Source organism: Pseudopodoces humilis, chromosome 20, assembly GCF_049639895.1.
Source record: "Pseudopodoces humilis isolate 2021_Gansu_Grassland_sample_001 chromosome 20, ASM4963989v1, whole genome shotgun sequence".
NCBI lineage: Eukaryota > Metazoa > Chordata > Aves > Passeriformes > Paridae > Pseudopodoces > Pseudopodoces humilis.
Genome location: NC_142219.1, coordinates 5483110 through 5510120, shown reverse-complemented (window position 1 = coordinate 5510120; position 27011 = coordinate 5483110). Strand labels below are relative to the sequence as shown.

The 27011-nt window shown below is 47.4% G+C and overlaps 2 protein-coding genes across 5 annotated transcripts in view; both read right to left on the bottom strand.

The window, feature by feature from the left end:
• Positions 1–420: 420 nt before the first annotated feature.
• PUS1 (pseudouridine synthase 1) lies at positions 421–6157 on the bottom strand. 2 transcript variants are annotated; one of them, XM_014253999.2, is made up of 6 exons: positions 6045–6157; positions 5519–5743; positions 4562–4699; positions 4195–4297; positions 3243–3940; positions 421–1181 (listed from the first exon to the last, which is right to left on the bottom strand). In XM_014253999.2, exons 1-6 carry the CDS (start codon positions 6135–6137, stop codon positions 1131–1133), a joined length of 1308 nt encoding a protein of 435 aa, XP_014109474.2. In that variant the 5' UTR covers positions 6138–6157; the 3' UTR covers positions 421–1130. The 2 variants fall into 2 exon arrangements, with proteins under 2 accessions (XP_014109474.2, XP_005524405.1); XM_005524348.3 differs by having other exon boundaries at positions 5519–6117.
• Positions 6158–11152: 4995 nt separating this feature from the next.
• Positions 11153–27011, bottom strand: part of ULK1 (unc-51 like autophagy activating kinase 1) — a 76368-nt gene continuing 60509 nt past the window's right edge. For 2 of the 3 annotated variants that reach the window (XM_088064799.1, XM_005524346.3), the window contains exons 20-29: positions 26237–26499; positions 25479–25663; positions 24569–24684; positions 23897–24040; positions 21219–21406; positions 18470–18648; positions 18221–18339; positions 16481–16638; positions 16153–16288; positions 11153–14290 (exon numbers count right to left, since the gene is read on the bottom strand). In XM_088064799.1, the coding sequence (XP_087920925.1) occupies positions 14235–14290; positions 16153–16288; positions 16481–16638; positions 18221–18339; positions 18470–18648; positions 21219–21406; positions 23897–24040; positions 24569–24684; positions 25479–25663; positions 26237–26499 (1544 nt within the window). In that variant the 3' untranslated portion in view covers positions 11153–14234. The remainder of the gene's footprint in view (positions 14291–16152; positions 16289–16480; positions 16639–18220; positions 18340–18469; positions 18649–21218; positions 21407–23896; positions 24041–24568; positions 24685–25478; positions 25664–26236; positions 26500–27011) is intronic. The other variant, XM_014253856.2, reaches the window with a different exon arrangement.

Sequence of the window (27011 nt, the reverse complement as noted above, 5' to 3'; positions counted from 1 at the left end):
TTCCTGAAAACACTGAAAATTAAAATTGATTCCCAGAGGATGGCAGTGCTCAGACAGGTGCCTCCCATATCACTGCAAACATTCCCTGAGGAGCCTGATGGGATTGAAGAGCTCACAAACCCAGCCTGACTGAAGTCCAGAAAATTCAGCACCATTTCTTTCACACATGCCAAATCAATTAAACTCTGGATCCTGCAGATGGCTCAAAAGGATTTCTGGGTTACACCTCAGGCAGAAAAGGCCCAAGTACACCTGGAGCTGTGGATTTATATCCTTGAACCTGCCCACGCACGAGGGCAATACTGGGAGGATGGCACCTTCCACAGAAAATGTCTCATCTTGGAATGTATGGTTCAGTCCACATTCCAAACAGAAGCCCTTTCACTGAGTAAAGAATCATTTCTTTCAGACCTGCAAAGCTCTAGAAAACACAGGAACTTGTTTCAAAACCAAAAGAGTTCACGGCAGTCAGCATGATAATGAGTTCCTAACCCATAGTTTCTAAATCACAGAGCATTCTGAGCTGGAAGGGACCCACAAGCATCAACAAGTCCAACTCTAAGTGAATGGCCCATAAAGGAATTGAATCCACAACCTTGGCATTTTTAGCACCACACTGCAGATAACTGAGTTAATCTCAGGGTCATGCATGTTAATCCATAGGAAAACCATGGATGACATGAAAAATAAAAGCTGGGAGATTCAGTTCAAGTAAAGGTAAATTTTTTAAAAAATCAAAAGCTCATGAAGTTGTAACTTCATAATAAAAAAAGAGTATATTAAAATTATTTGCTCCATCTTTACGTAGAGATTATACATAGTTAAAATACTATTTTCCAAGTAAACATTATAAAAACATTATTCAAATAGCAATTAGGATATCCTGCATTTCAAGATTTTTCTAGAAAGCTGCTTTCCCACTACACTGTTTTCAAGTATATCAGTCAGGTGAATCAGTCAGTGGTATAAAAAGCTTCTGTTTTTTCTGCCGCACCGTCTTCCCCACCCAGCTTCTCCTGGGCATCCAGTTCTCATTCTGCAAGCACACAAACTCCTGTTTCACTGGATTCTTGGGTTTAGAAAGGCCACTTTTTGTAGACAAAGGGTCCCACGTCCAGCCACTTGCTGGTTCAGTCAGAATCATCACCACAACCATCGCTGCCTTCGATATCGCTGCCCTTCTGCAAAGCAAAACACAAAATGATTTATCAGTGTTGCATTTACATCCACAGACTGACCTAAATCAAAGATACTGACTTTGAACTCCTCCACAATAGTAAGAAAATAGTCCTGGATCCTAAATTTGTGGGATAGATCCATCTATTGTAGAAAACATCTGTGGTGGTAAAGATGCTTCATGTAACAAAAAATGTTCTTTGGCTTACAATTACCAGCAGAGAAAGTTTCTTACGTAAATCTACAACTCCATAATTACAACCTACAGTATGTGGGAAACTTTAAAGTGAGATAGTAACATGAAATGTTGATATTTAAAATAAATGTACGTGAGACAAATTAAGTATTGTTTTATGCAAGTCCCTCAAAAGCTAAGCTTGTTATATCGTCTAAAGCCAGATTCAAGAAATTTGTCTGCTGCAGAGAATTTATGTCCAACCTGTACTGCAGATAAGGGCTCACTAACACTTCTTTAAAAGTGAAGTCAGTTGCACACAGTAGTGCAAAAAACTACAGATGTTAGAAACTTATAAGGAGACTGAACTCAGTTCTTCTCTGGCAGCCACTCCTTCAGGAGTAAGGCAATATGGTGCAATTAATTTGGGGGTTTATGTATTTTTTTTAAGCAAGTATTTTAACTGATAAGACTGATATAAAAGTATTTTTATAAAGACAAGCTAGCATAGTATATCTATAGACTCTATGTCTGTAGTTTTTCCCCTCACCACCACTTGTTGAGAACATCAAATCCCACAAATTTAACGCTGGCAATTTAATATACTACTACAAAACAAACTCCAAGGCACTCACACAGTTGACTACATACCAGCAAGCACAGCTCACTGAAGTGCAAACAGCCTGCAAAATCTCAGCAGAGTCTGTCATATCATGCCCAGCAAGCACAGCTCACTGAAGTGCAAACAGCCTGCAAAATCTCAGCAGAGTCTGTCATATCATGCCTTTTTTATCCTTCCCAGACAGCTTGTGCTGTGATGCCAAAGCCAAACTTGGTCAGGTCTATCTGCAGGGAGCAGAACCTGCTTCCTTCCAGGAACACGTCAGGGACTGGGAGCCTGGCAGCACCAGGTCCTGCCAACATCACCAGGTAAAGGAGCCACATCATGTCTTTGGGTCCCATTTAACCAAACTAATGTGGCTTTTGCCATGACCTTGTGTCACAAACACCCCTCTCACATATCCAGAATTCAGAAAAGAATTACCAGAAGTACAAAAATAACCCTGAGAAACTTATGATATCCTGCTTGTGGTATTCAACAAGGCTCTAAGTTTTATATTATGTGATGAAACTCTTTCTTGAACTTAAGCAAAAAATGGTAGACATAATTAAATGCAACATTCTCCATTTGCTACACAAAATAAAGGTAATTTTAAGAACTCTTGAACTACACAGAAGTTTTAGCCCTGTCCATCATTCATCCTTCAAGGACTTAACCAGCCTTTAACTGAAATTTCCTTCTGGCAAAAAGGTATTCTACACCTTTGTTGTATTGAACCTTACAGCTCACAGGAGTTCCTGCTGGCACAAATCCAATTCCACAATATCCAAGTTATTCAGAAGTTGTTCTGATGGCCTATTTTGAGCTCATGGCAGACTAATTTTAAAGAGCTGGTCCTAAATTTCCCTGATCCCAAACCTTATCTGATAACAAAACGAGAATTCGCCCAAAATCAGAGAATACAAAAAGCCAGCAGGTATTTAAAGCAAAATTGTCAACCTGAAACCTAGACTCCCAAACACTTTCACAACAGCAAAGGCTGGCATTGTGTCCATAATTTCTGTTGCCAGTTTATGATTATGCAAATTGCTTGTGCTTAAAGCTTTCCTTTCTCCCTCAACTACTCCCTGTAAAACCCTGCAAAAACAATGCTTTGTACAGTTCATTCCACTATTATCAACTGCACAAAGACAGAAAAGATTATACACATTTCATACTCCAGATGACTGTCATTTCCAAGGCATTTCATGGAAAACAAAAATGTTACAAAGGGAAAAGATGTTTCAACTTGACAGCTTCCATTTGAAAAATAATGGCTTCAGTCATTACCTTTGAATTTTTGTTGTTAGCTTGCATCTCAACAGCAGATGAGTTGAAGTCATGAATGGGGAGGGTGTTAAGCCAGTTTGCCATGGATTTCTCCTCCCTTTCTGTGTTGATAATGGTAGGATAGATGTACTGCTCTTTGAAAACAGCAATCTTCTCCTTCTCCTCTGTCCACTCCAGTGGCTCATGCAGCCCATCATTCCCAAAACGCCTGTTGTATTTTTCAAAGTGTACTTTCTCCAAAACCAGCCCAAGTCCTGGGGCTTTGGGGACATCGACCTTCTCCTCTCCCCAGCTGCGTTCCATGATGGACTCAGCAGCATAACCTTTCACAATTGCTATCACCAGCCCAATCATCTTCCTGATCTGGTGCATCATGAAACTCTGACCCTTCACTTTGATCACTGCAAACTCCATGTTTTCCCTGACAAAGGGCTCACCACAGTACATCTCCATGATGTACCGCTTGGCACTGGGGTCCCTGGGGCCCTTCTGTGATGTGAAGTTGTGGAAGTTGTGTGTCCCTTTGTAGCAGGCCAGCAGTTTATTGACCCTTTCAAGGGTCTCTGTGTCCAGCCGATAAAGCTCTTCATGCACCTCATGGTCCTTATGGGCAAAGGCAAACGTTGGCAGCATGTAAGAGTAGGTTCTGGCGTCACATTTGTTCTTGGAGTTGAATCCCCCGGTGACTCTCTTCAGGCCTGGATTTAAGTGACATTAGGTTTTTGAATCAGGAGGTTACAGATTGATTGTGATCTCACTCCTACCAACAAGATTTTTTTTAAACAAAATACAAAGAAAAATAGATTTGTTCAGAAGAGCCCAAATTTCAAGCTAATAGAAGCATGTTAAAACTAAACCCCTTGTAAGCAAAATTATAATGGTAAGAGAGAGACCTTCTGCAGGAGAAAGCTTCTCTTGGAAACATTTTCTATGTCCATTTCAGTGTTCTTACCCAGAATTCTGATGTGAGAAGGAAGATGATTATTGATCTTTTCTAAGATGTCATCTATTAGCCTGACCTTCAGTGACACAATCTGTCCAGCTGCAGACACACCCTGTAAAAACCATATAACACAAAAACCCACATAATTATGCACTTTAGAAGCTCTAGGATAGCACTTGCAGGATCGAAATAGCTGAATAACAAGTTTATTTGCTTGTATTTTAATTTAATAGTGGACAAAAGGAGAAGTTCCAAGCAACATTCACTGTGAATAACGCTGCTGGATCTCCATCTGGACAATGTTTTGCCAGTCCATCCCAGCAGCAGAGGTGTGTAAACCCCAGAGTTTAGGAGAACACAACCCTGCCCAATCTACCTTATCTGTTCGAGCACACCGCTGGAAAGACATCTTCTTCATATCTTCCCCGTGGTTTTCTGGGATGCATCCGGACTGAACAAGGGCAGAGACTAGGTCATCTTCAATTGTCTTGAACTGGGAAGATCCCACATTTCTCTAAGAGGCCATATGTAGTAAAAATAAGAAATAGAACAAATCACAGTAACTGAATAAATGAAGATGGAAATTTCATTAATCAAACGTGAAATTCTTTCAAAGTCTTTCTTTTACAGCCTTAAGAGCCATTCTCTAACAAACCTAACTGTATTTTACCAGAGAGTGTTAATAAAACATCATTCTGATTTAGCTGTTATTGTTCTGGCAAATAAGGGCTCATTTCTAATTTCACTGTGCAACACTTCTGGAGGTATTTGATGATTCCATCAGCTGCATGAAACAGCACCAATACTGTCCCAGTGCCTGCAAGTTAACAGCTGCTGCTCCAAACCCAGCCTCTGCAAATTTTTCTTCTAGAAAGATGATGATGTGCCTGTAAGCATGAGGTTGACTGCTGGTGAAAAAACCTCCTTTGTTGTAGAACCATGAAAGGCTCCCTTCCCTGCCTGTGTGCAAGATTATCAGTTATCCCCTGGAGCTTCTGAAGTATTCTTAAAGTGTACAGAGCTTGCAGTACGTGGAGAGGAGCAGCAGGCGGAGCAGGATCACCCTCTGGCTGCCAGCTCCGTGCCACAGACCACCCTGCACAGCCACGTCTGGTGCCATGACAAAGCAGTGTCCCTAGAATCACCAGAGATGCACCACTGACTTTTAAAAATTAAGTTACTACCAAACCATTTGGACCCATTCATGCACTGTTCCTGCCCCGGTTTTTCACACTGCAAATGCTCAACTGATTCCCTACCCAGGCACTGACTAAACCTAACAGATTCCAAAATAAAAAATAAGCTGGAGATGCTGCCTTGCCAAACTCCATACCTGCATGCCATGGTAGCCTTTCCCTGAATATGCCATCAACAGCACAATCTTCCTTTTGGGTGACTTCTTATTCTGATCCTCTGCATCTTCGTCATCCGCATCGCTCTTCAACCTTTTGTTTTGATGCCCGTTTTCTTCCAGCCTTTGAACCACCTCGCTGCTGCTGTTGAGCCTCTTTGTCTGGCTGGCAACCGCTGCTATCAAATCCTCAGCCATTGTAAGAACCTGCAGGGGAAACAACCGCAGATGGGACGAGCATGAACGGCACGAACCTCGGGCAGAAAGCGACAGCTCCATCCCCCGGGGCCGCAGAGGGCGACAGCACATGAACAAGTCGGAGGCAGGAAAGGCGAGCGCCCCTGCTCCCCCCTAGGCCGTGTCACCATTCCCTGGAGGAGGCAGGCAGGGCCTGCGCTGCCCGGACACACGGCGGGCCGCTTGGGAAGGCCGGCAGGGCGAGTGGCGATGGCGCACCCGGCCTGACCCGTCCCCAGAGCGGGGCAGGGCAGGGCCCGGCGGTACGCACGCTGCACTGCCGCCCCCAGTGCCCGGCGCACGCCGCGCTCCCCGGGGCGGAGAAACCGCAGCTCACGAGCCGAAGCCCCCACCGCAGCACCATCCCCGGAGCCGGCGGGCAGGAGAGGCCGCGCCCGCCGCCCTCAGCCCCGCGCCCGCCGCCGCCGCCACTTACGCGGGCGCTGCGCAGCGACGGCACCACGCGGGACGCACACGTGCGGATACGGCGGCCGCGCGGGGACACGGCGGGGAGCGCGAAGCAGCGGGCGCCGTGAGGGCAGCGCCGTGAGGGCAGCGGGGCGGGCTGAGGGGAGAGCCGGACAGCAAACCGAGCCCTTCCCGGATCTCCCTCCGAGTGGGAAGAGGGATGGCGTGTAGAGCCAGCTCTGCGCCGGGGTTCCCATCCTGGAGAGCCCGCCCTGCTCCAGTGCTGGCAGTGACCAGGGTGGGGGTATTGCCACTTCCCCGCACACGGGCTCTCCACACCCAGAGATTGTCATATTGTTAAATCGCAGAAAAGCGGGGGAAAGGCAGAATAACATTCCGGCGGTACACGGTGGCTGTGGAATTAAAGCAGCCCATTTTTCCTTATCCATGAGGAAACAGGCACTGACAAAACTGAGGCGAGGACGAGGGAAGGGAATAGTTCACAGTGCACACAGGTCTTCAGTAAAAGCTCACGGTTCCCTTCCCAGAGGGATGTCACATTGGTCCCCTTTTCCACACGCCCTCTCTTTGTGCCAGTGTCAAGCATGGGCATCTCTGACTCCATTTCCCCTCAGGTTTTCCTCCAGCCAGCTTGCTCAGGTAATCCTTGTGCTCATGTTTTGTGCAGCAAGTTTTATCGGCAGTGATGCACTTCATGGAGAAGCTGAGCACAGCAGGAGCCCTCACAGGCCACAGCATGTACCTTCCAAAAAGCCGAATGCACCTGGAATAATGTTTTGCTCCATTGTTCTGTAGGACAGAGCTACGCAGTGGAGACACGGGTTCTCTGGCAGGCTGTGAGATTATTGTAGGAGCGCTCCATTTATACATTCAGATGGAACATGGAAAGGTTGACACTTCCAAGTGGGCCAGATTATCACAGGCCTGTTATTTCAGCTAATAAGGGGAAGAAACGCAGCAGGTCCTTTTTCAAACTGACGCTTCTGAGTTATTTCAGGAGTGGGATGGAGCAAAGGGAAGATTTATCACAGGGTCCCAGCTGCACTTTGCTTAGAGAAGTGATAAAAGATGGCCTGTCACAATGCAGTGCTGCTGCCAAGGGAAACAGGAACACAAATTTCTCTATCACTGCAACCAGGGTGTCTGAATCTTTTTTTGCCTCATTTCCTTAGGAAGTGGAGCTTATGCAATTGACTTGTCTGTCCGCCACATCCCTTCCTCCTCTTTCCCTGCCCTGATTTCTGAGTTTGGCTCATTTCAGTAAATGTGAGAGAGGGAAGAAGGTGCCATTTAATACAGAAAACAGTGATGGGACAGGAAAAAGACTTGCATGGATATCCCAAGAGGGAAAAATCTTTGGTATCCCACCTCCTTACGCCTTCTAAGAGCAGCCACAAAGCTTGAAAACAGCACAAGCTGTGCTCTTAACCTGCCACAGCACACACTACCTCTTCCTTTTTTTAACTTATCTATTTTATCCTGAACACCCATGTATAATTTATTTTATCTTGCTATCAAAATCAAGGACAAAACGAAGTGACTCGCTGTAGTTGCCGCTGCTGCTGCGTTCTGGGGCAGTCAGACCCTCAGCAGGTCTGGAACTCTCTCGGCACTCAAATCAGCATCGTCAAAGCTCTCGAGGTACCAAACATCTGGGCCTCACAGACAACTGACCTCTGTCGAACGGGCAGCTGCGGAACGGGGGTTTGGCATGTTTTCTGAGGCACTTTATTTAATTCTCGTAACGATGTCAGTGCCGCTCCTCACCCCAGATTGCGCGGGGTGCCCGGGCGGCGGCCGCCTGCAGATGGGGCTCTGGCAACGCGCACCGCCACCTCCCTGCCGTGTCCTGGGGACACACACAGCCCTGGCCCCACAGCTGTCCCCTGCCAGGCACCTCTGGCATTCCTCCCACTCCTCCCAGCCCGGGGACACTGCGGGCTGTCCCCTCCGACTGGCAGAGCAGGGCTCCTGGAGCCACTGCAGCTGGCCGTCCCCTCCCTGTGCAGCCTTCTCCTGCTCTGCTGTGACACTGTCACCCAAGCAACTTTCTCACCTTCCTCCCCAAGGCCTGCTTTCAAAAAGGAGGTATTTATTTTAAGAGGATTTCCTTTCAATTCACAGAGAAATAAAATTTATTTTAAATCAATAAGAAAGACTCCAAGAAAACATTGTGTTATGAAAGACGATTTCTTCCAATTGTTTTCTATTAAAGGGAAGGAAAAAAACTGCTAAACTGATTTTTAGTGAGCTTATGGGCTTTTGCTGCATAGCACTAGAAGTTCAGGAGATACCAAATGTTGTAGTTAAAAGCCATTTACATCTATGTTGGGAACTGGTGACATGCTGAACTCAAGGGACAAAGAACACCTTATTTTGCTCCTCCCCAGCAGTTCTGTATTGTGCACTAGCTGGAAACATAAAGAAAAATTGTGCACATTCGGGAACTCGGTTACCCTCTGTCCATGGTAAAGAGAAGCCTGTGTTTGACATATGCTTCAACTCCTCCTTAGAAATACGCTATTTAACATGTTTTCTAAAAGCACTCAAATCCCTTGCCAGGTTCCATCTCCCTGGAGGGGGGGTGGTTCTGACTCTATTGTCCCTAAAAACGCTGTTTTTAGAAAGAAATGTCCCAGGGAAGTTTGCATCCCTGCACTACGTGCCATTCCCTGCGTGAGGAATGGCACCCATGCTCACTGCTACATTTATGGAAATAAATCTAAGTAAATCCAACTGCTAGGATTTCTCTGGAGAGCATTAGCTCCTGCCCTGCAGAGCTATGCCAGGGTATTGTCTCCTTGCACACAACCCTTCCCCTCCCTGGAGTGTGAGGTGACTAGGCACAGTGGGCCACTGCAGAGAAGCCAACACCAAATTAAACACCAGAGAGCTCAAACATGCTGTGAAGGAGTTAACTCCTCATGAAATAAAGCTTTAAAAGATCTGGAAAGTGGAATAATTGATCTTTGCATGGCCTTGGTGCAACACACACCCACCCGTTTCTGCTTCCTTGATGTCACTGTCACTTCTGATCTTTCAAAGTTGAATGAATGTGTTTTTGCTGACGTACTTACCAACTACTAAATATAAAATGCAGGAACAAAGCCAAATGCCCTGAAAGAATTGCTTGGGTTTGTTTTCTCCTAGAATCAACAGCAGCATGACGTCACAGTCAACATCCAGAAAGTTGTGCAATTTCCACTGGCGCTTTTGAACTGTGCAGGTCCCATGGTTCAGTGCTTTTAGAAGAGACTGTGTATTTCTGTTGTTGAAGTTTTCCCAGCTAGCACTTTCCCCCTCTGCTCTGCTGCCTGTGAAAGAGTCCTATGGATTCAGCAGAGAGTTCTCTATCTACACAGGCATGTGGTACACAGGGTCCATCTTTCATGTGGCTACAGTGTTCTCACCTGAACCTCTGAAATTCTTCATGGGCGTCTTCAAAAGAAACCCCTCTCCCTTACCCTCAGCATCAGAAATTTTTACATGGATATATTCTGTACTACTATCCCATCCTGCAGGGAACAAACATACACAAGGGTTTTCTACATAAGGGGAAAAGTGTTTAAAAAAAAACCCAAAAAACCCCCAAGCCACAAAAAACAAAATTAAAAAAAAAGCAAACCCCAAAACCCAAGTCTGCTGAGCTGTCAAACTTTAAGAAACATCAGCATATGTAATTACTCAGGTCTGACCAGCTTTCCAAGGGCTGCCGTGGGGTCTTGCCCAGGTTGTGCCACGAGGTTTTCAGCGCACAGAAGTGCAGTTTCTCAGAGTTGCCCCCAGCACTGATGGAGCTGCAGCTCTGCAGGGAGAAAAGATCGACTGCCCCTGCCCGAGTCAGCATCAACAAGAGCCCAGCGTTTCTAGGCAGGACTGTTCTCACAGAGCAACTCCCTGGGGTGGGAAAGGCAGGGGCAGGAAACAGAGGCTATAAACAGGGCAGAGCAAGAAAAAAACAACAATTCCAGCTCACGGTAAATGATGATTTTGAAATAACATTTTTTCTTACAAAAACACAACACTGTGCAATAACTGTGGGGTGATGCTGCATTGCACAGGCCCTGGTGGGCAGGACTTTCCCCAGTGATGCTCACGGGGCAACAACAACACAGAGTTCAGCAAGTGGAGTTTTGGGAAATGTTTGGTGGAATTAAACATTTGGCTTCTGAAAGTTTACAGCTGTGTTGCTGCAATTTCTGCAAGAATGGAAGGATTGAATTAATTAATTCAGCACCTCTCCTACATGCCAGATGCAGGGCACAGATTTTCCTCCTAGAGTATGCCAATCCAGACGGAACAGGGACCTGTCCTGCACCTGAGTCAGGACCAACAGTCTCAGCATCCTCACTGTCCCTTTTGTTACACCGAGTGACTTTTTGCAAAGCTACGTGGGCAAGAGTATTCTAAGCCATGTGCGTGCTCTGATCAAAAACCAAAACTGCAGTGTGTACGAACACAGCAGGAAAATATTTAATCTTAATTAAAAATACCCAAACGTTATCATATCACACTTCAAGTCCCTTTTTTTGTTCAGCAACAAGCTTGATGATTCTGACAGTATAATCCTACAAATACTGAAATATGGATAGAATTTAAGCATCCAGCTGGCTGGGGAGGGGTCTGCTATCAACTTGTGACAGTTCCTAACCACTGCAGGAGGAGAGCACAGGTAACATGGACAGTGAAGCCAGGAACTACAGCGCCCACCCAGCACTTGGCTTCAACTTCCCCAAATTCAGGGAATTGGGTTCATGTGGAAAAAAACCAGGCTTCATGTGGATTCAGGCAAGGTGGCTTTTCTGCCCCAAGCTTCACCTGCTGTGATAAGGGGGCAGAAAACAGCCCTTTTTTTGCCCAAAAGTCGAGGCCAGTAGAACCACACCCATTATAAAGGCTTCGCTCAGATGCCACAGGAACTGGAATCATAAAGGACTGAAAACAGGCCACTAACAATTTCAAATCAATTTTATTGTCTTGAATCGGTGTTGTACAGTTTAAAGCCAAAAAAAAAAGTCACACAAAACACAAATAAAAAATGTTGACAAAGTATCAAGCATTACCTTATAAAGAACATCATCATCATACGCTCTCACAAACCTGAAGGTACGTGTAATTAGACTGAGGTTTCTTGAAATCTATTAAAGACGCCAGACACAAACGCTGCAACAGCAACAAAGCCATGACAATAGCAGGTGGACTACACTAGCAACTTCAGCAATGGTTGGGGGTTGGTTTTTGGGGTGTTTTGTTTCTTTTTTTTTTTTTCCTTTTTTTTTGCATACCTTATTGTCTACAAAGCAATAAATATTTTTCACCAAAAAAGTTGGTTTCACGCTACATGCAGTTAGATAAAAAAGAAAGTCACCAAAGTGATGGCAAAATAAATCACCTGTCAGATTTTGCTTTTTTTTTCTTTTTTTTTCCACCCCTAGTTTTGGGGTTATTTTGTGTGGGTTTTTTGTTGGTTTTTTATTTTATTTTATTTTATTTTAATTCAAGCACAGTGGCTAAGTTTCAAGTATTGAGAGAAAAAAAAACATATATATACACGTTTGTGTTTGTGTGTGTATCTCTACCCATGCACACACATACACACACACACAGCCTTGCATGTATATACACAAACACATACATATATATCGATTGTAGGTCTGTAAACCACAATTTTTTTTCTTTTTTTTGGAGCAATATATACTTGTATACATTGTATGTGGACGATTTCGATACATTCAAGTAATGAAGTACAGCTGGAAGGTTAGTGCTGAGCTTGCCACACACACGGCTCAGAGACGTGGATCCGGGCTGGGCCTCTCCTGGCCAGGAGCCCCTGGGGGCTGTGCCGGAGGCTCTGGGGTGCAGGGCTCACTACTGCAGAGTCACTCCTGACTTGGTGCTTCCGTGCTGCAGCGTAGCCCTTTGCACAGCTGGCCAAAGCCTTTCGGAAGCAGTCTGGGTCTCCTCGGCATTTCTGTCCACAACAGGCTGGGGGGGTTGGTTGTTGCTGTCTTCTTTTTTTTTAAATTTCCTTTTTTTCCCAGGCACAAGCACAAATGGCCACAGAAGCAGCAGACTGTGAGCCAAATACTGAAGCATTTGCGAAAGCTACACTTAAGCTTCCCTGGTCGGGGCAATTGGAAATATTTTTAAAATTTCTTTATTGGCATTTCTGCTCTGTGAACAGAAACACCCATGTTGCCAAATGCGGTGCCAGCTCCAAAGCCCATGAAGTTGCTCCTGAAAACCTTGTAAAGTATCACACAGAACGTGCCAATCTTCAGAGGAAAAAAAAGCAATGAGGACTTAACCACCATGTGCAAAATATTTTTAGATCCCCAAAAACTAAGCCTGAGGTTTCGAGTTGCTTTCAAAGATGTTTTTCTGCCCAGCACTACCACAATACTGCCACGGCTCTGGAACGTCACACTCATGCTCTCACAGACAGATGGAAGGCAGGCAGCTCCCCTCTCACACACATGCTCACAGCACCCGAAGCCTCATCCAGAACTCCGGCCACTCGCACTGGCAGTTACATTTGGCTACAGAGTCTCCTTGAAAGAAATGCTGAACAGAAAACCGAACGCTAAGGGATTTCTTTATAAAAAAAACAAACAAACCCAACAAACAAAAACAAAGCAGCAAATAACACTTCTTTAAAAATGCGTTTCCAAGTGTGTGGGATCTTAACACGCCTGTTCTTCAGCTCTTAAAAAGCAGGGAGCTTTGTAATGACTGTCCTTAAAAGAACATTTAAATAAAAACCAAATCTTGGTACTGCCAGACTGCAAGTCAGCTTTGCCTGGTGTGGAGGAGGGACAGCACAGACTCTGCAGTGCTCTTTGCCTCACACTCACGAGATACAGTACAGTTAAATACATACAGTTACACACAAACCATATCAATATCAATATATATTCACTCTTAGGAATACATATTAATATACGCACACACATAGTGCAATAAAACAACCAGGAAGCAAGGAAAGGAATAAAGAGAACAGCATTCCTAACAGTCGTGATGTTCCTGGGTTGTTGTGTGATGCAAAGTCAACTTCTCAAAGTTCCCATAGTGTGTAAAGTGCTCCTTTGATTCACAAAGCTAGTGTTTTCAGTTTGGGGGGCTCCAGGGAAGGGGTTATTGAGCCAACAGCTGAAAGCAGGACAGCGCTAGTGCTTCCTCCAGGCAGGAATGAGCTCAACAGCCACGAGTCTTTCACATTGATCCCACTGAGCCGGGGGACCAAGGGAGGAACGGATTCATTTTGGCTTCTTACGAACATAGGAGTGTGACGCTTTCTGTTGCCCTCCTGTTTCCTGCACAGCCCCTTTCCCTGCATTGTTTGCCCATCCAGGCAGGCAGACAGGGAGCCCACACAGCAGCCATGAGATTTCCAAGCTTCCCAGCAGCTGCACATCTTCTGCCTCCCTCAGCAAGTCTGTAGAGGTGGGAGCTACTTCACAATGCCAACTCCCTCCTCTCCAAGCACTCCAAGGCATAAACACAAGGAGAAAGGAGAGAGTGGAGGGGAGCCTCCAGTTGCCAGGGAGCTTGAAGATGCCTGGCTCTCAGCTGGAAAGGGCAAAGTACACAGACTGGCCTTTACGTCTGAACAACACACTCGGACATCAACTGAAGCCAGCAGTTTCAGCAGATCCATTGCCTGCAATGGACACAGCTCTGGAATACCCTGTTCTTAAGCAAGAGGGATAGGCAGCAGTCTTATCCTTCAAAGTGCTGGGAAGAAGCAGACTTCTATCCTTCACCCCCTCTGACAACGAGGGAGACCTTTCCACATCAGCTATATCTTCTCCCAGGCCTTCAGGCAGGGAAGTATTTGTGCTTGCTGCAGTCACACGTCCCCACAAAGGAATCTGAGTCTGTGGAACAACTTCCCAAAACGTCCAAAAACAGAACAGTGAGCAGTCCATCCTCCAGGTGTCCTACTGCCAGAATGGTTTCCCACCACAGCACAAGCTGCTGGGAATAAAGCGATCAGCTGGGGTGAGGTGCGTGAAGGACACCACCACTGAAATCAGGCACAGAACCCCGACAGCAGAGCTGACAGCCTGCGCTCGATGCACAGCTTACCTGGGGAAAAAAAACAGCACAAGCAATCAGCTTCTCATTTTCCTGCCAGTGTAAAGATCATCACTGGAAACTGAGCAAAAAAGGGAAAAGAGACAGTAGAATTTCAACACATCTAAGCAGAACTTTGAGAATCATAACCAGGTACCAATGAGGCCAGTGAAGACCTGACCAGAAATACCCTGCTGGGAAAGGACAGGTCAGAGGGTTGAACTGTCAAGAGACTTGACAGTGAAAGCTGGGAGGCAGCAGTTCTGACAGAGGTATCAAGGTTTTACAAAGGATGACCATCCTTGAGGAAAAATTTATTCACATCCAGTTATTGGAGCAGCTTTTGCCAGCAGGCAAAATAACTCAGGGTCTCCTGTGCCATTTGCCATGGCTAACACTGGGAGAGCCCATCCAGCATCATCAGCACCAGGTTCTCATCATGCTGGCCCAAGAATCTTTCAAAAGCTCTATGTTTGGTGGAATTCATGCCTCTCATAGAAACACTTGCTGTATTTCTAGGTTCATCATTTTACTTTTCAGAAATATGTAATCATAGACCTGAGTTCTAAACTGAAACACACACCCACTGCTACCTATCAGGGAACAGCTCAATCAGGAAGCTGGAACTTGCAATACCAAGGTAACAACTGGGAAAAGAAATCTATTGCATGCATTAACTGTATCTCTGGATCAAAAGATGGGATCTAGGTTTGGTAAGAAACAGTACAACAGAAACTACTTAGTATTCCCTATTCACTTAACCCTCCAGTACCACACACCACCTGCCCATTTCCCTTTGTTCTCCTTCAGTGAGCGTCCTGTCACCTGTGAAAGTTGGTGATAATTAACTGAATGATTGCCTGGGAGCCAGAGATCTCTCATTACCTATCCAAGGGCTCGGTCTCCATGGACCACTCGAGCCATCCAGTGCTCAAGGAGGCAGTGGCTGGCCAGCAGTGGGGACAGGCACATGGTGTGTCAGCTGTGGCCTCCCCCTGTGGCCACAGGGACACTTCTGGGACTGCTGCAGGTGGGCTGGGATGGCTGTGGTGGAACAGAGCCCAGACCAAGCCAAGCTGCTCCTACAGATGATGCTTATTCCCCATCCTCTCTTCCCACCACCCGCAGTGAGAGGTGACAGAGGGGATTAAACCCCAGCCATAAGGACAGGGAAGGTGTGCTCAAGAGCAGTCAGTCCTTTCCCCTCCCGATGGAGAGCAACATCCCTCAGGAGACAGGGAGAGCACTGGAGAGGGGACAGCTCAGAGCAGCAGACTCCCTGGGAGAGGAGGCCCAAGGACAGCACGCAGGTCACAGCTCAGCTTTCATTGTTACAGCAAGCACTTGCTGATGAGTAGAGTTTATATCTGCTGCCTTCCCAGCCAGGCTCAGGGCTGGGGAAGCAGGCAGGTGAGCAGTCCTGGTTCAGAGATGTGCTGGAAGGAGCCCTTGCTGTGCTGACCAGCTATCTCTGCCGTGCAGCCAACTGCAGGTTCACGTTCCCACATGCTCTGTACAAAGGGATGGTTCTGGCTGGAAACCAACCCCAGGCCCCTGCTGCTGCCAAACCACTTCCTTCAGCGAGTTCTCTCACACATTGAAAGTTCTAACAAAGTGCTGGCTACTGCTCTGCACGGGAAGCTTGCAAAATGTGGCTCAGAACAGGGACCTGCATTTCTAACAGTTTTTCTGTTGGAAAAGCAGGAGGCCATGCTGTGAGGAGCTGTAACAAGCCAAGAAAGCTCTTCTATGTCCACCAAGATGTAGCCAAAGGGAAAAAAACATGTCTCTGGGAACTGAAATTTCTGATCCATGCAGCTAAAAAGCCAACATGCTCTAGTTGGGGAAAAAACAGAAAGTCACCTAATACTCACATTTACTGATGTTTTCTATGTCCCCCTGTTCAGTGATGATGTTCAGGAGCCCCTCCATTAGCAGCAGAGCCTTGTGGTACCTCTGTGCACAGTCCTCTCTGTGGTGGAACATCTCATCCAGGGCTGCAGACTGCACCTGAGGGCAACAACCCAGTGCCAAGAGCTTACTCACAGAGCACATCCAGCTTTCCCAGCACAGACCCTCAGCTGCCTGGACACCCCCCTTGCCCAGCCTCCAGAGTGGAACCACCCGCTAAGGCCACCAGCAGGAACCATGCCCAACACGGCTCTGTGCTAACCCCAGTCCCAGGCACTGTGAGATTTTTACCATTTGCACAGCGTAGCTGAAGATGAGCTTCTCTGCAGTGATGCTGTTGATCCGATCCATGAGCTTCTGTTTGTCCAAGAAGAACCTCTGCAGTCTCATGTTGAGGCAGTGGCAGGAGGATACACTGGATTTGTAAAGCTCATTTAGCTTCTTCACAACTACAGTAAAAGAAAGAAATGCTTTAGGCACTACTCCCAGTTCTCCCTGTGCCTCCCCATCCCCACGTGCAGGACCCCAAAGGAATAACCTGGAGACAACGGGGTTCTGCTAAAGCCAAGAGACTGGCAGAAAAGCCCTGCACCAAGAGGTTCTTTTTCCTTTCCTCTGCCACCTTCACCAGTTAAAAGCCTGCACATGGCAACTCCTACACACGTCTGGTTCACCTGAGGCCGGGTCTATTTTTGTTTCCCTCAGCAGTCACAAGGCAGGAGCAGTTTGATAGTACAGGGTGTCTCACACAGCAGCAGCAGCTACAGAGCTTCTGCTACTTGATGGGTGATGATGTGCTGTGAAGGGGTGCATGGCTCACACGTGGGAGCTCTTGGAGCATGGATCAGCAGCACTGACTAGGCAAGGGAATCTCTCCTGGGACTCTGCTGTCCCACTAGGAAAAGACACAGATGCCTGTGAAAGGCCACCTCCTCTCCTGAACCACAGCAGCTAGTGTGGGAAGGTTATGGAATAGGGAATCAGGAATCAAAGATGACTCTGAGCGATTAAATAACAATCCACAACTGCAAGGGATGCCACAGGCTGAGTCTCCCTAGGTACATGGCACGATCTACACAGAGTACTGAACACAAACTCCCACCAACATCTGATGAGTACTAACTCCTACACACACATTTGAAAATCTCCACACTGCATGAAACAAGACATGCCAGCCTTGCCCAGTTCCCACACACTGAAGGACAAACGACACTACAAATCTGGAAGCTGCAATTTGCTCTGGAAAGAAGTGATTTATTTGGGTTATGACAACTTTCCTGTTAGCCCGAACTTGTGGAAGATGTGTAGCTAAATCTGGTGTATTTTGCTCCACACTGCCTGCTACAACATATGGGCACTCGTCATATTTAACTGCCATTTTTTTACACCCCATCCCAAAGCAGCACAAATACTTGCAAAAACAAAGCTCCTGGAGTAGGTGGCTGGTGGGCAAAGTATTTCAAGTGTTTCAAAAAGCTCCTACTCAGGAGTATTACAATGGGAGTTTTTACATTATTTTTTGTAATCACTGACTCACAGCCAGCTCTCACCACAGCCAGCCAGAAGCAAATGTAAAGCTGTAATACCAGCAAAGAAGTGACTGGCATTACCAGTACCTCACTTCCTGTGTTTTTGTTTCACTTGAAAAATCATCACTGCCAGGACAGGTCTCTACTTGCTGAGTAAGCACCTCCTAGGACATGCACTGTGTAATTAAGCTGGGCTTACATCAAGTACACATTAGCACCTAAGACAGATATTCAAGGAATCAGATAAGATACATCCCCCCCTTACAGTTAGTGCTGAAGAGTCTCACAGGAGCACAACAATAGCTCCAAGCCATAAAGTCAGAAGAGAGGAACGCTCTCAATGTGAATAAAGATCCAGCTGAACAAGGGGACAATCACAAATGAGCCCCCACCACCCTGGTGGGGGTTCACACTCACTCCACCCCCTCCACATCCTCTGTGACACTTTTAGTAGTTCCATTCCAGGTGAGTCCTTTCCCCCATGAGTGCAGCAGTCCCTTACCTTGCTTGACGGTGGAGGAGAGGCACAGCTTGCCAGCTTTGATCTGCTCTATGGCCATCTGCAGCCCCGAGGACAGAAGTTCAGCCACTTTCAGGTACAGCACGAGCTGTTCTGCATAGCTGCAAAGAAAGCAGACAGATTGGTGTGACAGCAGCTCAGTGTCCCCAAGGACTGTGGGTACGTAAGGATGTGTGGGTTGGGAGGGAGCGACAGAAGCCCTGGGAGCTGGGCAGCTCTGCCCGTCCTTACCTCCACTCCCGGCTCAAGAGGCTGATCTGGTCGGCCACCACGCTCTCCTGGAGCTGGTACTCCGATGTCACCGAGCTGCTCATGTCACTGGAGCTGCCCTTCAGAGCAGCAATTTCCATCACATAGTGCACGAAGGCCAGCGTGAAGCGCAGGCTGCGCAGGATGTCCGTGTGCTCTTGCTGTTGAAGGGATGCCAAGGGGGGGTTACAGGGACAGCTGCTCACCTGAGCTGTGCCAGCAACCCACTCCAGATCACAGAAACAACACCTCACCACACCCTTACACCTCTTTGGGCCAAACTCAGCCTGGCCCAGTTCCTCTTCCACAGTAACAGCAGCAAACAAGAGCCCCAGGCCAGAAATTTCTAGACAGCTCCCTGGAGAAGCTGGTGATATTTACTCTAAAATTACAAGCTCCCTTCCCAAGGAGCATCCCAGCTCTGTGGGATTCTTTCAGAAGTCAGCCAGGAAGGGGGAGAGACCATCTGCACCATAAGCCCAGCTCTTGTTCCTACTACAGCAATGCCAATGTGGATTTCATGAGAGTGAAAATCTCCTATACCACAAAAAAATAACGAAGTGCCTCCCACCCTACATCCCAGCCTTCATCCCCTCCCAGTTCAGTGCAGGGAGCCTTGAGGTTCTTTGAGAAGACAGCAAGGACAGCCTTTTATCTGCAACTCCTGCCCAGCTGGTGAGGGAAGTGCTCAACACCAAGTGCTGTGGTCATTTCAGAGCAGTTCTTCCTCTGCTATTACAGATCAAAAGGGATTATCCCATTTCTGGGAAGCTGCATTGCTTAAGTCACTGCAACCAGTTCTGGGAAGTTAGTATTTGTGGAAAAACTGAATGCCTGTGGGTCTGCAAAGTGAATTGCTGCCTGGGTCAGATGCTGACTTCATTGTCTGTACTCTGTTGAGAAGTGGGTAACCTGGTCTTCAAAGATTCACTGGCTCAGTTCTCTCAAAGGTGGTAAAGATGTTTCCTACATGAATTTACCAGAAAACCCCCATGCTCAAGATCTGAGAGTCTCTTTCTTTTCTTCACTGGCTCAGGCACTTGGCTGCTCAGGCAGCTTTGACTATCTGGAACATGAATCTTTCCCTCCCACTACCTTGCTACCTGGACAGTCCAGTATGGTGAGGAAGTGTTATCTCCATCTTCCTCAATTTTCTTTAAAAGCAGAGGAGGAACTTGGAGATTAAGTAATTACCAAGTCATACAAGAAGTTTGTGGCAGAGCAGGAAACTGCTGAGATCTTGCAGGTCTCTCAGCCTATTATCTCTAACCCACAGACAGTCCTTCCTCTGCCTACAGTCAGCTTCTGCTAACTGTGCTGGCATTTATGGCCTCATTTGCCATCACAAGTCTTCTGTAGCCATCTCTGAATTGTGTTTTTAGAGCACTGCAAAAGAAACTAAACCCCAGCCTCCAGTATGCCTTGTCTGCACCTAAAGAAACTTTCATAAAAGACAGAAGAACCACCCACCCGAATGCAACAGCACTGCTCAAGATAAACAAGGGCACCTGAACAGTAAGGCTTCAGTGCCTGAAAGATGAGCAGAAATCAGAAAACCTTCCAGGTCTGCATTCTGGCCAACTCCACAGAGCACAAAAGGGTCTTGAAATCTGTTGTAAAGGTTTTGTGACATGTGAACGGATTACTGTGCTCAGCAGAAACAACGACTGAAGCCAAATGACTCATTACAGCCAGAGAAGCTGAGTGCTATTCCAAGGACAACTGATACTTCCTTAGGACACTTCTCTTCAGACCAGCATCTGAAGTGGTGGCAGGGCCCCAAACTCTTGTCAGTTCACACAGGTAGGATGCTCAGTTAAACTGACTGCTATTGTCATCACATCATTGCTGGAAGCCTTTGCCCTGTGGCTTTACAGGTAATGAAGCCAACAAATGCAATCCAATGCAGAACTGACAGAAAAAATGAGCTCAACAAAATCTGAAGTAGAAGAGCAAACCCACATCCTTAAAACAATGTGTGCATATCTCTCTTGGTGTCTTGGGGTTTTCAGCAGCACCAGCAAGTGTCAGACACAAAGAGCCTTCTCCTGTCCTAGACAGCCCAAGGAAGCATCACAAGCAGAACCAAAAGTGTGACTGAATCTGCCTCCCACCTCCACTGCAAATGGGCAGCCTGACCTACATTTCAAATATATGTCTCAGCTATAACAGCATTTGCTCTGCTTCAGCCTGCAGAGAAGGGGAGCCTGGCAGCCTTTCAGCTTCAGAATCTGGTTCAGCTCTTCTGGTGGAGAACACGGTGCTCCCCATGCCCCCAGTAGGAACAGAAGTGTCAGGTTTACTTTGTTTTCAGATCCTTTCAGTGGAGACCATATCACTGCTGACTCCCCAAGTGCACCAGGCAGGCACCTGACACACTGAGCTACTCACGTTCTCAGGTCAGCCAGTACTAATGCTGAGCCTTTTTGAAAAGAGAGGCCCAAAGCTGGCAGGTTTGCTTCAGAGGCCCTTAATACAGAATGCCTTGGATAACTGATCTTCCAACCTGTGATTTCAACTTTGGAAATGGGGAATTTTAACCCCAGTCATGAGCTGTTACATGGACTAAAGGGCTTGGTGCTAAATATGCCCTGGGCTTTCTCAACACTTCACTGGCCATGCGGTCTTGGAACTTGCTGCCTTTTTTGCTCCACCTTTGGAAGCAAAGCACGGAGTTGTCTGGATTTGCTTTACTTTTATTCCCTGTCCTTTGCCCCTGGGATATACCCACCTCCATGAGTGTTTCTTCTGGCAGCTCTGGTGCCTCAAATGTAACAGCACCTTCCAGGTTGGCAGTGATGGGATCAGCAAAAGTGTACCGGAGACTGGAGGGGCCCTCCAGAGCCTCCCCAGCAGCTCCCACTGTCAAGTGCCTCCCGCTGAAGGAGCCTCCAGAACTGAGAGAGCTGGAAGACCCCACTGTGAAGAAAAACAGACAAAGGAATTAACTGGAGCTATTAACAGCAGGCCAGGTAGACACTCCGCATGCAGGAGACAGAATTCTGTAGGATTCACAATCCTGGATCTGACAGGAGCCAGCAAGAGGTACTTTGGAGGAAGATGCAAGGACTCTGGGTGCAGAACAACCACTCCCCACCATAAGCTCATTAGTGACCCAGGCAGACCAGCTTACAAGCTCAGGCAGATTTAAAGCACCTTCCAGAAGGATGATCATTTATGGAGACAATTCAGAAGAAATTATTTTCCATTTTTTTGGCTAAACCCTTACTGAATTTGGCTAAATCCTTTCTGAATTGGGCTGATCTTTATCATACACTGTCATAGCCAACTTCCCCACCATGGAGCAGCACAGTTTGAACTGTGGCTCCCTGCCTTTTTGCTATTACTGAATGAGCACTCTGATAAGTGATGGTTCTAGAACATCCTGTATGCAAGCCAGAAGAGTTTTCCATTAAAAGCCCTGCACTTTTGCTTTCCCCTCTTTCCAAATAAGAGGCTGGGCAGAGAATGAGTGACCAGCTGAGTCAAAACCCTAACCCCAGGGTTCTGGAGACCCTGTAGGTATGGTGTCCATCAGACAATTCCCTCACCATCAGCTTTTCCCCTTCTTGACCACTGAATCCATGCTAGGAGCACAAAGGAGATTTTGTCTCAGAGTATTCACAGTACATTCACCACTTCCAGAGGCTTTCCTACCCCTGGCACACTGCCACAGAGGGAAACATTCTGTCTAATGGGGGATGCCAATACCAGCTCCAACACTGCTAACTCTACCCAGGTGGTATTCTCCACTCTCACTGGTCCTTTGGAGGAAGATGTTTCTCTTCTAACTACAAGTTTAATTTACTGCCCTACCCTGTCTTCAAAAGGTTCAGCAATATAATAATGCACAACTGATCTGCAGAGAGGCACAGCCTCTTTTCCTCTCCAAAGCTCTCTCCATGTTGGCAGCAATGCTTCAAAGCTAAGTGGATCATCAAAGACAGGCAGAGTATTTCCAGTTCTCTCAGAGACAGGAGAGGACCCACAACATACATTCTGGATGCCCTGTAATTCCAAGAGGCTGTTTGCAGAAATTGTTAGGATGACTCACAGAAAGGCTCTGCCTTTAGTACTGTCCTTACTCATGGTTTGTCCAAGTACTTGGGGTGAGAAGATCCAGCTTGCAAATCTCCCCTTTTCACCATTAACTCTGTGCATTAACTATCACATTAGGAGTTCTTGCACAGGCCTAATAAAAAACCTTGTCCTGCAGCATTGCTTTGGTCACCCTGACCTAACAAGTGTGTGCTGCAGGTTCACTTTGAACAGCCTCCTATCCCAGCTGACATCCTGACTGTTGGGCAGACCCTTGAGCAGCTGAGTATCAACCTGCTATAATCTGGTGCTTGGATCTGCTTTCAGATTGCTATTATTCCTGAAAAGTAACACAGGAAGTCTGAATCTTCTATCCATCACATTGCAGTAGTAGCTGGAGGCTGTAGCCAGTAACCCCACTGTGCTACAGACCCCTCACACAGTTTTTTTAAGAGTCTTAAAGCTCACTCTCCAAATAAATGAGACAAAGAAAAAATTGTGGTTCCAATCTGCCAGGCAATCAAAGACATGAGTGGTTTTAGTTAAGATGGAAATACAAGTTTAACACGAGAACCAAGCCCCATCCCAGTCAAGCAGCTTATTGATGGTCACATCCAAACTTTCTCTGCAGTAATTGAGAACAACAGAGTCAAGAACATTCAGATGAGGAACGGCCAAGACAAAAAAAAACCCAGCCAAATATGCAAATCAAAATGCATCCATATATTTTCTTAAACCGAACATAGACTCCAACTCCCAGACACTCTATCCCAAAAGGGCCAGTTACCACAGCCTCAGCTGCTGGCTGATGAGGCCAGAGCACTGGTGTCTTATACAGGGAGTATCTGTCAAGCAGGAGTGCATCTCCCCACCTCCAACCTAAGCAGCTCAGAGCATAAGTAACACCTCTAATAGTTTTGCACACAGAGCCCTCCTGGCCCTTTCCCAATATTCCTTGTGCACTGAAATTGTTTAGCACAAATAGTCATGCTCATCTTTTATAGCTCATCCAAAACCCACAGGGAGAACAATCAGAACACAACACAGTCTTTACATTTGTTGACCTCTCAGCAACAGTGGTTCTGTGAACAGCTGCAGCACTATTCCTGAAGCAGAGAGCAATAAAGAAGTTTGCCTGTCTCTTACAGTACTGGAAAATCACTCTGGCACTAATGCCAGTGCAAACAGCAGCAACAACTGGGGCTGGCAGGAGTCAGCACTAGAACCTCATAGGTGCTGAGACCAGCTGAGCTTTACAGATTGCTCTGAGCAGCCTTCTGCCATCACCAGTGCCCTGCAGCAAGGAATGCAACACATCTCTCTGTCCCCAGGCATTCCCTCTGGAACAGGCAGGTAGGTATGGCCCTTTACCTGAAAACATCCTGGTCCTCGTGGTCTGTGGGGGGGTTGTTCCACTGGGAGGGGATCCGACAGTAAAAATCACTGGGGATGGGCTGGCAGAGCCCCCAGCCCGGGCACCAGAGTGCAGGGTCCCTCCGTAAGCACCTGAGGGAGCTGGGGAGACAGCATTGCAGACCGGCATTACAGGAAGGTTACTCAGAGCACGGGTGCCTCGCCCAGCGGGTGTGTTCCTGCACCCTCTCCTGGGACTCAGTGGGTACCAGCACAGTCCCTTGAGGCGTCCCCAGCACCACGGGCCACAGGACAGAGCCTGGGCAGCGCCAGCCACTGCTGCAGCTGCTGTCGCTCCTCGCTGCCTGGCCTGCACGCCCAGAACACCCACCCCTGCAGAGCCATTCACACTCCAGCTGCCTGGCACCAAGCCACCACCTCCACAGGTTATCACACTCAGAAGGGCCAAAAGATGAAGCCCTGCCTACAAAAATCACACCACTGTCCAAGAGTTACACAGCACACACAGCCCACAGAGCAGGGGAAAGCAAACACCACTGCACTCCTCACACATGGCACTTGCTTCCTGTGCCAAGAGCCACCAGCAAAGCAGCCTCCCATTTGCAGGAGGGGTGTAGGCAAACTCCAACCCAGGACATCCTGCCATATCTGCCTGGCCTCCCCACCTACCTGCAATTTCCATTGGCTTCTCATTGTTCAGGCTGTCGCTGCTGCCAGCTTCCGAGATCTGTGCCCCAAAGGCTGCCTTCAGAAGCAGGTCAGTGAGCCTGCCTGTGCTCAGAGATCTAAAAAGAGTACATACAACATGATGCTGAAAGTCAACAGGTGCAAGGTGTCAGCTAACTTTACTTCTTTGTGCTATTCCTGGTCCACAACCACTTAACACTACACAGTAAACAGTCTGGAGCTGAAAAAAACACTCTTTCAACAGACCATCTGAAGCACCTCCTGGTACTTGTAGAAAGCACAAAACTATCATGACTAACTGCAGTAATGCAAGTCCTCACTACGTTAATACAACACAATTTGGTTTTGTTGAAAAGAATGGAAATTAACGTCAGAGGACTCCTCCAGGGCACTGGGGAAAGCTGCAGTGTGCGGAGAGGCATGTAAGAAAAACTCAACAGCAGCACCTGAGTGACTTTGTATCCTGCAGTGCTCATGACAGGCAGCACCTGGCTTTCCAACAGATGTCTCTTCTCAAGACCTGTGCCACTGTTTGATGGAGGAGGAACACCCAGAACAGCTTCTTCTCCATGACAGGCCCCACAGAGAGCAAGCCAAGCATCTGAGCAATGCTTGTCTGGTAACAGAGTCCTGCATCCCCACTTGATGAAACTCTACACACTAAACATGGTGTGAAGCTGCAGACACGCTTTCATTTTAAAAAATACAGGCCATGGCCTCTCCCTTTAGAGGAAGACTTTTAAAGTCTCCACTATACCTGTTTGCAATCCAAAGGTGCTAGCAGATAACTACACAATGTTTACAGATGTCTCACTACAACTTCAACATCAGCTGGGGTTTGGAATTTGCCCCATCTGTCCTTTACTGAGGAATGAAGCAGACTGCAGCTCACCTGCCCTTGATCTCTTCCACAGGCCTCAATCCCAACCCAGTTTGCTGGCAGTGGAAATGACCCATCTCCTTCAGATCTGGCAAGGTCTTGTTCCGTGTCGGAGTCATCATGACCCCCTGATGGGCCAACAGGGTGAGGAGATTCTGGGAACTTGGGGTTTTGGGAAATTCAAATGGGGACACAGCCTAAGAAGAGTAGATAGAACAGAGATCCGTATTTAAAATGAAGGAGGAAGGTTCCTCTTGGTCTCCATTTGTTTATCAAAATTAAACAGTTTAACAACCTGCCTGAAATTAGGGTAGAAATCCCTCTCCCAACAGTTACTTGTCCCAGAAAGGCTAAAACGGAAGGACAGCAAACTGCTGAGAATTTTGTAAGCAGAGGAAACGCTGTCACAGTGCCTGCTCCCCATGAGGCACAGGGCTGTCACAGGCTGCTGGCTCTGCTGGGGATTCCTGCTGGACACACGCTTGTGTCACAGCCGGGTCACCGTGTCCCCACGGGCCGGATGTTCCGGCCATTGGGCAGCTCCTTCCCCTGCCTGCTCCCAAGGCTGGGCTCTGCTCAGCTGCTGCCAGGGCAGAGCTGCCCACGGTAAGTAGGACATCACCCCGTTTCAGATCACTGCACAGCCCTCACAGGATAGGAGCTAATGCTGATAAATCCAGGTCAGAGTTATCTGCTCCTGCAGCAGCTCATCCCCAAATCACCCAGAAGATCAAGCTGTGAGAGGCCCAAAAGCAGACTCCTGGGCATACCTTTGTAGGGGAGCCCATTATTGTTGGCAAAGGACTTCTCTGCATGAACTCGGAGAGCTTTGGTGAGGATCGGAGCTGCCGGCAGTGCTGTAAGCCATGGATCTGCAGAGGCTGGCTGACTGGGGTATGACCAAAGTGAGCAACAAGAGGATCAGAGTGCTGCTTGGTTATCTTCTGCCTGCAGGAATGCAAATCCGACAGGTTGGGAGCACTGTGGAGCCGGGAGCCCATCCCTCGAGGAGACTGTTCGGGCGCCAAGGAACCTGGAGGGCACAGAGTGACAAACCACATCACTGCTGCTTCTAACACAGAGACACAGCCTGATCCCAGGACCTACAGCTCAAACAGCTGCAGATCAAAACTTTCTATGCCTGAGCATGGTACTGAGCAGAGCCACAGCACTGCTAGGCCTGGTCATGTTTTGAGTCTGTGGGAGGACGAGATATGAACAACAGGGAAATTTAAGCTCAGCTTCTTTCTTTCATTGCCACCCATTCAGAGACACAGAACCTGACTGTCAGAGCTCAGCAGTAAGTAAACTACACATCAGCAGGCCTCTTGGCAGAGGGGGTGTTGGGGGTCTTTGAGATGCTTTTCCTTCACTCAATCCATTGGTTTCCAAGTCCCAAATCTGAGTTTTTGTGACACGGGGTCTGTCAGAACTGGAAGATGCTGGCTGAAGGGATGTGAATGGATCAACCCCAACTCCCACCAGCACACCGAGATCCTGGCTGGCCAAACATCCAGAGAAGCTGCTGAAGCAACCAACCCAACC

Excerpts from the sequence above, each read along its gene's own strand:
- PUS1 (XM_005524348.3), bottom strand. The coding sequence starts at position 5,845 with ATGTGCTGTCGCCCTCTGCGGCCCCGGGGGATGGAGCTGTCGCTTTCT. Across the intron at positions 4,700-5,518 it reads AAGGCTACCATGGCATGCAG|AGAAATGTGGGATCTTCCCA; the intron begins GTATGGAGTTTG and ends ATGGCCTCTTAG. Across the intron at positions 1,182-3,242 it reads CTAACAACAAAAATTCAAAG|AAGGGCAGCGATATCGAAGG; the intron begins GTAATGACTGAA and ends TTTGCTTTGCAG.